General features: G+C 38.6%; 1 protein-coding gene across 2 annotated transcripts in view; it reads left to right on the top strand.

Annotated features, from left to right (window-relative positions):
• The window catches only part of PRKCA (protein kinase C alpha), a 264506-nt gene extending 252616 nt beyond the window's left edge, over positions 1–11890 (top strand). For both annotated transcript variants that reach the window (XM_072991026.2, XM_020811192.3), the window contains 2 exons: positions 2408–2548; positions 4266–11890. In XM_072991026.2, coding sequence (XP_072847127.1) covers positions 2408–2548; positions 4266–4430 — 306 coding nt within the window. In that variant the 3' untranslated portion in view covers positions 4431–11890. The remainder of the gene's footprint in view (positions 1–2407; positions 2549–4265) is intronic.
• Positions 11891–12249: the final 359 nt, after the last annotated feature.

The following is a 12249-nucleotide window of genomic DNA, read 5'->3' as shown; positions in this document are numbered from 1 at the left end:
GTTCTGTACTATGGTTAGAACAGCTGCTGCTTAAGTGGATATTTAAGCAAGTAGGTCTGGTGATTTGAGATCCAAAAATAAATTTAGCATTTTTTAAAATATCACTTATGCCTCCCCCTTCCTGCCAATCTTCTATCATTCTTTCTTCCTATGGACATGAAAAAATAAAAAAGATAATTATATGTATTTCATTTGTGTCCAGCGAAAATAGCAGCTAATATCAGCAGTCTGTATGCATGAACATGATTTTAGTATGATGCTTTTTCTATCTACATTTTCTCCTCTTCTTTCATTTGGGTTTTTGTTTCATTTTGAGATTTGGATTGTTTTGATTATAATTTATTATAAACTGTCTTGGGAGAATATGGCTGAAAACATTGGCTATAAATATAGTAAATTAAAAAGAGTTTAATAATTTAAATTTAAAGTACTATATAATGTAAATGTATCTGCATAGCTCCAGCATGCATTGTTTAAAAACAGATGCCTAGAGAAGACTATTAAAAAAATACAGTGGTGCCCCGCATAGCGACGTTAATTCGTTCCAGGATTAACGTCGCTATCCGAAAACATCGCTAAACGGAACAAAAAACCCCATAGAAACGCATTAAATCCTGTTTGATGCGTTCCTATGGGGCAAAAACTCACCGTTCAGCGAAAATCCTCCATAGGGGCGGCAATTTCCGCCGCCTCGGTAAGCAAGGAATCCATCCAGAAAACAGCGGCGGCCATTTTGGAACCGCCCATCAGCTGTTAAAAAAGCATTGCTTTACCGTGATCAGTTCCCCAAGCAGGGAACTGATCATAGTAAACCACTGCCAACCAGCCAGCTAGCGAGCCCGGGAAACAAGCGAGGGCTCGGGAGGGGGCCGCCGGAACACCCGGGCCTTGCCCTGCCTCCCTGCGGTCCCCGAAGCACCCCTCACCCCAGTCACCGCCGCCGGCGGGAGGAGGGCCGCCGGAACACCCGGGCCTTGCCCTGCCTCCCCGTGGTCCCCGAAGCACCCCCTCATCCCCTCCACTGCCGCCGCCGGTCAGCTGGGGGAAGGTAGGGGGAAGGGATGGCTCCCTTCCCCCTCCCCTCCTGAAGCTGACGCTGAAGCTGGCATCTCAGCACAGCTCCGGAGGTGGGGGAATCCCTTCCCCCTCCCCTTCTGAAGCCCATGCTGAAGCCGGCATTTCAGCTCCGCTCCTGAGGATGGGGAGGGGAATCCCTTTCCCCCCATCCGCCGGAAGCCCCGCCCATCACCTGCGCAAAAATCACTTTGCGATTTCCCCCCATTGAAAACATCGTTTTGCGGTCGCTTTTGCGATCGCAAAATCACCTTCGGTATGCGGATTATTCGTTAAATGGGGCACCTGGTAAGCGAGGCACCACTGTACTTCAAATCAAAAAACTGGTCATAGAGTTCAGAATTCATGAAATTGTATCTCTGATGTGTATATATTTATCTTCAGGATACCACCTGATAACACAGTAATTCCATTTACAAATATGAGTGTTTTTTCTTCTTCTCCTGAATCACTTTTTCTCCATGCAGCTGATATTTACTGATATTATTAACTATTTACTATTAAATATGCAATTGAAGAGGCATACCGTACTACCATCAACAGAGATCAGTAGATATTGTGAACTGTGTCTTATTTTCTGGGAAACAGGGTAGACTGATTTTAATCCAAGTCTTCAGCGAGAAGGTTACTGTTTGCCCAGAGCAGTGGTTTTCAGCTTTTGCTGTTTTGGACTTCAACTCCCAGAATTTCTTTCCATTATGCAGATTGACTGGGGCTGCTAAGAATTGAACTCTGAAAGTACTGGAAGATAAAAGGCCCAAATGAGAAAGAGGAAACTGTGTACAGTACAGAGAAAGCAGGATTGAGAAACCTTTGGCCCTCCAGATATTTCACCCTAAAACTTCCATCAGCCCCCTCCAGCATGGTCATTGATAAAGTTTATGAGAGTTACAGTGTGAAACATCTGGGGAAAGGCAAAGATTCTCCATAGATTCTGTTATAAATGTTAAATATAATGGAATGCATGATGCTGAGTTGGTATCCTTAAAAAGACAATGACATTGCTTACCTTTTCAGGAGACACACATGACCCATGTTTTAAACCAATAATAAATGACAGTTAGAAGCCCATTACAGGAACAAATCTGCAGCACTTGGTTATAGCAGAGCCCAGTTTGATCCTGTAATAATAAAGCAGAACAAAAGGTATGAAGATTATAAAACAAGCATCTTATTTCCCATTGTCAGGTAATCAGCTCTTGGTGTAATTATCAGTTATTCCAGCTCTTCTGAAGGTGAAATGGTATATCAAGGCAAGTAATCAGTTGTCTCTTGCAGCTGTTCTGGGAGGAAAAAAAAATACTTTTTCATCCTTGTTCTGTTTGGCATCCAGTTAATGACTAAGCATCCTGCAAAACGTCTTGGATGTGGTCCCGAAGGAGAGAGAGACATCAGGGAGCATGCCTTCTTCAGGAGAATTGACTGGGAGAGACTAGAAAACAGAGACATCCAGCCTCCTTTCAAGCCTAAAGTGGTAAGTGAGACAAATAACATGTCCTTTCCCAGTGAATAGCTTCACACAATACCAAGTGACCCAGATGGACCTAAGAAGTCCTAACAAGACCATTTCTTCTTTCAGGAGTTCAGTTCAAGTAGATGGCTACCTCCAACTTTTATTCAGCCACTGGGAGGTTAACAAGTTCCTGCTCAGAATGCTCCTACTAGAAGAAAAGGGGGAGGGCAGACATCAGTTCTCTTCTCCCACCTTGGCCCCGAGTACCATCTCCCATATTTTAACCACTTGATGCTAAAATAGCTTCTGAAGTTGCTGGATTAAAAATGGGATCTCATCACGTCACAGTGTGTGAAGCTGGGCTGTGCTGGCAGGTGCACTGAGGGTAGATGGGGATGAATAAAAAAGGGAATTGTGATATTCGTGAGAAATCGCTGGTTCGTGGAATCACAATATTTTTTTGACAGCCCCGGGCTATCTGGAAAAAAAAACCCGACAAACTGGTTCATGGTTTATGGTCCATGAACCTTGACAAACTACAAACCAAGATGAAGCCCCATTTTGGTGGTTCGTCCCCATCTCTAATTGAGGGCTCAGCAAAACCCCATATTGTTCGCCTGTTTATCATTGTTCCTCCCTTTGGCTGTTAATATACATTCTTTTTACATTCTTGGAGTAGGTTCCCCTCAATACTGCAATTCTGGAAAAACTGATAGGTTCCCCAACCCCCAATTCTGAGAGGCTTAAAAGGCGGCAAGGAATCAGCATCTTGCCACTGGAAGTGTTTTCTAGCTTATGGAGTTCAATGACGTTTCTGTGATACTACCTGAGCTCACTGTTTCTTTTCCAGCAGAATTATGTCCACAGAAATGACATAATTTAAATGTTCTGCATGTCATTTTAAAAAGGTATTTGTAGTGGAATAATTGTAAATTTGAATCATAGCAATACTTTTTAGTTCTGTAAACTCAGATAAAAATGCTCTCTTTCCATTTCGGAGTAGGCAGCTGAAAGAGTCTTATGTACTTCATGTACGAAGACTGGCTTATGAAAGTTATATTTGATTTGGGGGGAGGGTTGAATAATTTTTTCCTAAAGTGTTTTAGTACAGAACAACCTGGAGATCTGAAAAAATGTTTTCCCCCCGAAGCATCTATTTTTACTTTGCAGGCTGGAATTGCTCCAAAACACCCATCAAGTTAAAGACCTTTATGTTTGTCATAAAATAGTTTGCCATTTGAAAACAAAGAAAAGAGGCAGTGCACTGTACAATATGAAGTGCTTTCCAGTTTATTGTTATAAATAAAAATTGAGGTGATGCATGTTGGCATGATGAAACAGCTGTGAAATATTCCTCTGCAGGGCGACTGTGATTCATAGCTGTGGCAGTAAACTGTGTTTTCCTCACTGTGACCCCACATAAATGCAGTATGGTGCTTATGCATCTAAAATATAAACGGTTGCTTACTTGCCACAGACAAAATTGAGTTTCTGCATGTTGCATATCTATGTTAGATATATGTAAGAGAAAATAAGAGCTAGGGGAGGTTTATAACTGGTGTCAACTACTGTATAGTAAGCTGCTCTTGACAAAGCAAAAATTCTCTGAAACTACTGTATAATAATTAGTCTCCTCCACAGCCAGCATCACTACCTGGAGTACTAACCATGAATTCAGATGGGATATATATGCAGTAAAGTTAATTTTCTGTTTCTAATTTTTCTACTTTTTTCACAGTGTGGCAAGGGCGCTGAAAACTTTGACAAGTTCTTTACCAGAGGACAACCCGTGTTAACACCACCTGATCAGCTTGTCATTTCTAATATAGACCAAACGGATTTTGAAGGGTTCTCCTATGTGAACCCACAGTTCATCCATCCCATGTTGCAGGTTGAAGTATGAAAATTGTAGACACAGAGAAGCCACACAATGAAAAATTGTTCATACCCTGAAGTTTTTAGACCTTTGCCTTCTTTATTCCATTGGGTCTAAAAATTGTAAGGGTAAGAAATATTTTTTTTAAAAAAAAACTGAGGTTTACAATGAGAAATATCCGGTCTTAGGCAATTACCACATACTACCCAATGTATTTCATCTAGAATTCACTGCTGCTTTTAGGTTAAACTTACAAAGCTAACCTTTGACATTTTTATAACCTTACTGTTTCCCTTTGTATCCTGTAACTTCGGAATTTCCTTTTTATGATGTTAATAACCCATTTAAGCATTTCATGTAGGCTTGGGAAAAAAAATACTTAGTCATTTGAAAATGTGGATCTGATAGGTTGCATGCATAGCCATGTGGGACCAGGCCCTCTCCTTGGTATCACATGACAGGATGAAGACCTGAAGATGTAAAATACTTGGAATAGAGAAAGGATATGAACAAAAGAAATGCCTCAGTGCTTCAGATGAGGAGGTACTTATCAAAACGAATGAACAAATCGAGTTCATAAAATCTTCTAAAATACGTTGATCAAAGCTGGAGACACATGTATAAATTTCTCACTATGAAATGGGGGAAAAGGATATTTGGGACTAATACTGACTAGACTCTGTGATGAACTAGCTAAAAAGTAAAACAGTACTGATATGTGTGTTAATTTTAATCTCCATGAGATTATACTGTGATCCAGGGTGCCATTTTAATGTTTAATTTACACAGCTATTCAAGTTTATGTCATGCCAGTTCCCAAACTTGATTTGGAAATGTTTCTCATCGTGACTCCGAAATGAATCTATACATCTCTCACTCCTTGGTTTATACTAATTTATTTAGTAAGCTGCATGACGGAGTATTAAAAGTGTTTGTACATTAAATTAATAGAGGTGTAGGGTTCAGAATGTCTCTGATTTTCCAAAATAATTAAAGATTTTTTAAAAAGCATTTAACTTTGGCTTAAGAGACCTGAAACTGCGGGGGGAGGGGGAGTGAGGGTTTGAAAAACAAAACTGAAGATATTTTCTTCAGCTGCAGTCATCCTGAATGAAATTGTTGAATACATTTTTGAATATGCATCATGCAATGAATTTTGCATGCTAATAATAAGCATTATTATTATTATTGAATCTATATTATGGATAATTGTATCAAGTATGAACATAATAACAATATACAGTACTTTTTTAAATAAGACAAAACTGTGCTATATTTGTGAAGGTTCTTGGATGACAATTTCTTTAAATATAGAATTAGTTTTTATTAATGTTTTTTTGTTTTTGTTTTAAATTCTGCATAATGTTGATAGTTTAGGGAAACCTACACTTTATTCTTCTGTAGATCTACAGCTAAGTTATCATGACTATCTGCAGGTTTTCTGTAAAGCACAGTCAAAAAGTACTACACATGCATGTGAAACATGCATGTGTCCAAGTTTTAAATTTTATTTTTTGGGTTTAAGAGCTGCCCCCAAGCTACAAAACAAAAACTCTTCTGGTGCATGGAAGGGTATTTCACCTGTCCCTGGAATCCATTTAACAGTGGTTGAGCACTAGATCCTTAAGTAGAGATATGTTTTTATTTCAGGGCATTTAAAGAGCAGCTTGAGGATTTTGTATTAAAGGGGAAGAGGACTTGAACAGGAGACTTTGGGAATAACTGGCTGCTGCCTCAGAACACGTACATTTCTTTCACTGAGAGGTGGCTATATTTGGTGGTTATTATACATCCATTATTCCTGGCAAATGAAAAGAAAAATAAGTCAAGCCAATATGTAATCAGTCTTTCCCAGTAGTGCTCTAGTCCTCTTGTTTTAAATTATTCATATTTCCCTCCTTCTTATTTATTTATAGAAGATTCTGGTTTTTAAGACCAGTAAATATTTCATTTGCATGTTTGGCATGCGGTGGGATAGGTACTCCCTTTCCCTGTGTTGTTTCCCTTTGTAAGAGTTCTAAACATGGATACTAAATGTGTGTACGTCAGTGCCAGCATCTTTTTTGTGTTTGTTGCCCAATGAAGGGGCCATCTCCCTGCCTTTTTTTTTTAAGTATGAAAGTATGGTCTCCAAGTAAACTCCTTCCCAGAAAATCACCATGAAATCTCAAACAGAGATTTCCAGATTTATTTTAAAATGGGGTTGATTCTACAACTCCGAATGGCGCCAGATGATTTCATGAATTCTGTCTTGAAAATTTTTTTTGCTCCCTCAAGTTGATCCATCCTTCTACAAGGTCACTTCGGACATTCTACCTTACCAAGAATATTCTGTATCTTTTCCAAAGATATTTCCTTCTTCCCCATTCAGCACTTAGATAGGGCATATTCTTCAACACCATTATTCCCTTTTCCACTTCTCTAGGAGAGTGGTTCCCAACCTTGGGTTAAACCAGATATTCTTGGGAGTCCCAGAACCTCCAGGCAACACACTTGGTAGTGAAGGCTTCTGGGAACTACGGTCCAAGAACACCTGGGTCACCCAAGGTTGGGAACCGCTGTGCTAGGTGATCACAGAGGAAAATGCAGACCTCTGAAAGACATGTCACTTCTAGTCTTTCACCTATATATCTCTAATTATTTATTTATTTAGTTTAGTCTGTGTTTAGCAGCTGAAAACCAAACAAGTAGGTAGAAAATATCCATAGGGGTAAATCCAGAAAGGTCAATCATTAAAACACCTGAGTTAAACAGCTGGAGGTGTTTGTGCCCTGGAAGTAAACAAGAGGTTTGAAAGCTGTAGGAGAGAACCATTGCTGTGAATAAGAGACAATTAATAGGAAAAATGCAAATGTATTTATTCTCTAGCTATAGATAGGAGTATGAAGCAAGACTGTATGCAGGGTAGGTTGAACATTGATGGATGCATATGAAAACGTTATATTTTTACATTGTTCAGAATCCTGTTATTTGCATTCACTATGAGAACTTCAGCAGTATAAACCTCAGCAGTGAGGGGGCTGCTAGTTAAGAATTAGCACTTGTGTTACTTGTTGCAAACCAGTTGCATGAGTTATAATAATAATTTTAAAAACCACATTAACAGTCTTAGAACTGGGGAGCTGGAAGAGACCCTGTGGATCATAGAGTCCAGCCCCTGTCAAAGAGCCACAGTAGCAAACTGAACCCCCAACCTCTACCTAAACCACTGAACTATCCAGAGTTGCTATGGAACAAGGTATACAGGCACCAATTTCTTAAGTAGCAGCAACTGGCCACTAACATTTTGGGCTTAATACCCATGTAAATATTCAGTTGGACTCTGGTCAGTAGAAGTGTTCAGCTAAGTTTTGACACTACCGTATTTATGTTTTCCTCTTTTCTTAAAAATTCTGACCATTTTGGAGAACGTTATGTCTGCTTTGCCATTATTAAGCAGGTAATTTTGAATGTTCAGTTTAAATGCTTTGTGGCTTATCTGTAATTGGAATAGCCTGGCAAAAATTTAAAAAAATATTAAAAAGTATCCCATTCGTTCAATACGTTTCCTGCCATTGGAAGAACACAATTCTATCAGCGATGGCATTCTTGGAAGCATAATTATGCACAGAAAGTGACTATCAACATTATGTGAGGTAAACTTGTTTCAGGACATTTCGTTCACAGAAATTTCTTATTTTTTTTTTCTAGAACATTAAACACAGTCTGGCACAGTCAGATCCATTTCGGTGGGACTGATGTGTGCGTATATTGAGTCACAACAATACCTTTATTATGGTGCCAAAAAAATGAATATGCCATGTTCTTGGACTAATAAACAAGATGACACATCTCTGTCCTGTGGAGCAGATGATCTAACACCTAGAGTGTAAAGATACCTGTTCAGTTGAGGAAAAGTACTTGCCTCTGTGGTGAAACATCCACTTTGCTCATTCACATCCCTGCATTTAACCTGAAGCATGTCTAGTTAAAAGGGTTCCAATCCCAGGGAAAGGGAAAGTATCTCCCTGACCTCCTGGAGAACTGGTGCCACTCAGGGTAGATTGCACTGAGCTAGATAGACAACTAGTCTGACCAGGTATGTTTTTGTGGCTCTATGTACTAGAGAGAGGTTGAAGAGAGCAGTTGCGTGAAGGAATACGAGAATCATAATCTAAGAAAGCCAAATCAAACAACGGGTAGTAGATGATGATGAGTGGAATTTAGATTATATCATATATGTGGAAATGTATCATAATAGTGCATAGAATCAGTGATAATTAGTTCTTGTCAGGGGGGCTTTTATTAGTGTGATCAACTGTTTATTTCTGTTTTATGCATGTACTACACAGGACTGCAAAATCTAGTCACTTCCTGTTATTTTCTTCCCTAGCCAGTAAATACAGTAGTATTCTTAAATGAACTTTTGCTGGATCTGAAATTTGTCCACTTTGAATCTTGCTCTTCTAAAGTCTCAGCTTAGTCCAGTATGAAGTGTTCAAACTTCTTGAATAAGTAGGGGATCATCAGTTACACACAATCATGTGTGTTTAGCAAAGTGATAAGCATTACAAGGAAGCAGAGAGGACTTGGCAGAGAAAGTATTTTAAACAACAGTGAAACAAGATAAACACCCAACACCTAGTTTCTTTGATAGCAAAAATCCCCTAACCAGACTTTCTTTAGAATGCTTGTGTATCAAGTGCAAAACATTAGAATGGTCCTGGTCTGCAGTCATAAGAGCCAATACAGTGAATATAACACTTGCTTAAGAAGCCATTGTTCTCTTAGGCTTGATGCTTCATTCACTGTAGAGCTAACAAATAGAGGGAACATATCTTCTCAGCCTGCAGTTTAACACTCACACATTTTTTCTTGACTTGAAAGTTAAAATGGCATATCAAAACTTTAGTGAATATCTGTTTATCATTTTGCTATGCCCTGTAGAATTTTCATTTTTTTATTTTTTATTTTATTTTTTTCTTTTTGCAGTAAGAGACAGAAGACAAGGCATATAATGCAGGAATTCAGCAAAGGTTTTTTTGACAGTGATGAAATCTGATATGTTGAGAGAGGGAGGGAGGGAGAGAAAGAAATAAAGAATGAGAGAGAGGCCATTATGTTGTCTCCGCTTCTTGCTCCATCCAGCAGCTTTCTGCCAGTGGAGAGCAGTGCTCATAAGACAGCAACATGTGTCCAAAAGTGGAATATGTAAAACAACACAGGCTTTACAGTATAACGTATTTACAGAGTTCAGGTTATAATTTATGCCCATCAAAGTAATTGGAAGGAAAAGTTTGGGATTTGTTATCCATGTTATCTAAGTAATTCACATTAACCGATTGTCACTAGGAGTTGGTTTTTCCTCCTTCATCTCTTTACATCTGTGTCAATGTGTCAAATAGCAAAAATTCAACTGTAGCTACAATGTTCAACAAACAAATGTCTTGTTCAACAAAACAGGAAAAGGTGCAATATCGTTAAGAAAAATCTAGTGTCAAAGGTCAAATCCATAACCACAAGCTCAATCTGAAATGTTTTAATTAATGATTTAGCACTGGTAATTATGATTTCAGATTATCACTGGACAGTTGTGCCACTGAGACATCATTTTTGTATAGCCTTATAATGAATAAGGAAACAGGACACTTAAAAACCCTGCTGTTCATTTTTTAAAACCTTTAATGGGAGAGGTTCTCATCGTTCTATTACAGGTAGGGGATCTAGGAACAATGGACTATCTTTCTCAGCTCTGGAAATGATTCATTCTGTGGCCTTGGGCAAGGTACTAAACCTTTCTGCCTCACTTTCTCCCTGTATAAGATGGGGTTAATAATACTCATATTCCTCACAGGCTGTTGTCAGCTGCTAAGCTGTTGTTCCTAGTACCCTTTCTAATGTGAAAACATATATATTAAAAGTGTTACACTTCTTAATGGGATTTTATGTCAGTTTACCTGTTTAGCTGAATAGGCTTTGCTATTTGTACTTTTTATACCATTTTAATAATATTGCTGGGGAAAAAACCTAAGATATATCTTGATATAGGAGCTGAAACTCAGTTTAACTCTTGCAAAAGAAAATTCTTTGTAGGACTGCAAAATGCTGTTTTTGCAAAATCATAGACAGTTTTCTTACTCCTGAGATTCAAACTCTATAGAAATAAAATTCTTAGTACTGTTCAACAGATATTTCCATTTAAGAGTATTTTACACCGTAGATATATTCTTGCAATGTTTCCTAAAACAGTGGAAGGAAAGGGGAAAAAAACCCTTTTGAAAGTAATTGATTGTGTCAGCAAAAATCTCATTTGGCTAGAAATGCAGTCTGGTTCTGAGATGTGCTGTGCTTCTTCTAACATTAGTCATTATGACTATTGCAGAGGAATGTTTAAAAAAAACCAACACACACCTCAGTACCTGACATAAAGAAAAGGATCTCAGCAAAACAGTATCAGAGCATAATCAGGTTAGAATATGATTTCATCAGACTACTTTGTAGAGAACTAGATTCTCAGTAGTCAAACATTCCACCATGAATTTCTTCTAAGCTGATCCCATTGGAATCTATAGGTAGATGTTGCACACAAGGGTATTGAGGAAGAATATGTAGATCACTGGGGCTCACCCATTTTCAATAAAGCACCCAGATGTTAATCCAGCTTTCAACACCCTTAAGTATTTCCCTAGGACTTTCACTCTGGAGTGGTGACCCCCCCCCCCCCGTTCATTTATTGGATTTTTCACAGTTTTCCTTCCCACTGAAGTGAATTGGGACACACTTGCAGAACTGAGGCAACACATGGCCTGCCTGGCACCTTGAGGGCCCTTGGTCCCATCAGAGATGAGGTGAGGTCAAAGAAGTCAGCTTTAAAGAAGCCCCTCTTAGTTAACTGGCTGCTGGCTGCTTAGGTCTTTGTGGGACCTTGGGCTTAAGATTTCAGTTGTAGTCTGCTTTGGTACAAATACTTAATAGCATACACTGTTCTTCAGAAATGACAAAGTTTATTTATTTCCAATACTCAGAAGAATGCAAGCAGTCTAACAAAAGGATTGTAATTTTTTTTAAGTGTTAACTCCAAAATATACATGTGTCATGTTGTTATTACCAGATTGCATCCCATAAGAAACTGATTTTCCAGCATACAAAAATGGAACCTGTCATAATACCTGCTATGTTAAGCTTTTCTTTTGACCAATGTCAGAACCAATAAAAATTTTTACATTTTTTATATGATACCAATTTAAGGCTCAACATTTCTATTTCAAAGAGAGGGAGGTGTTTTCTAAACTTATTTCATAACTGGGAGGTACTGTAGGGAAAATGGAGTGGCCATTCATTTGTAGAGGGAACTCTAAAAAAGAAAAAAAAAGCAGGCAAGATTAATGTACAAATTGTTGCACTTTTTCCTGAATCTTAATGATTAATCTTTGTTTGCATGACTTTTTTTGTTAAATATTAACAGTAGTTTGAAAGCAAGTGAGTACGAATAAAGATGCTGATAAGTATGTTGTGGAAGAGTCTCTTTCTTCTCTCTCTCTCTCTCTCTCTCACACACACACACACACACACACACACACAGCAATCATATTGTCTTAATCAGTGATGTTGCTTCAGTTCAAGAAATTTCCTCTTGATTCACTGTGTAAATTTGTGTTTTTGTTTTTGCTTTTTTAGAAACTTCGATTCAGGAACATTAATGCTTGATTGCCACTTGTGTTTGTACAACAAGGGACTTCCAGTCCACCTAAGGATCTGCTATAATGGCAGTACAAATCAGGTGCTGTGTTGAGCCCACATCCAACAACCTACTTCCATGCTCTTCACATCTGCTTTGCCACAGGGAGAAGCGGTGTTCAAGAGTTCA

This window comes from Pogona vitticeps, chromosome 2, assembly GCF_051106095.1.
Source record: "Pogona vitticeps strain Pit_001003342236 chromosome 2, PviZW2.1, whole genome shotgun sequence".
NCBI lineage: Eukaryota > Metazoa > Chordata > Lepidosauria > Squamata > Agamidae > Pogona > Pogona vitticeps.
This window is presented reverse-complemented; position numbering and strand designations above follow the sequence as displayed.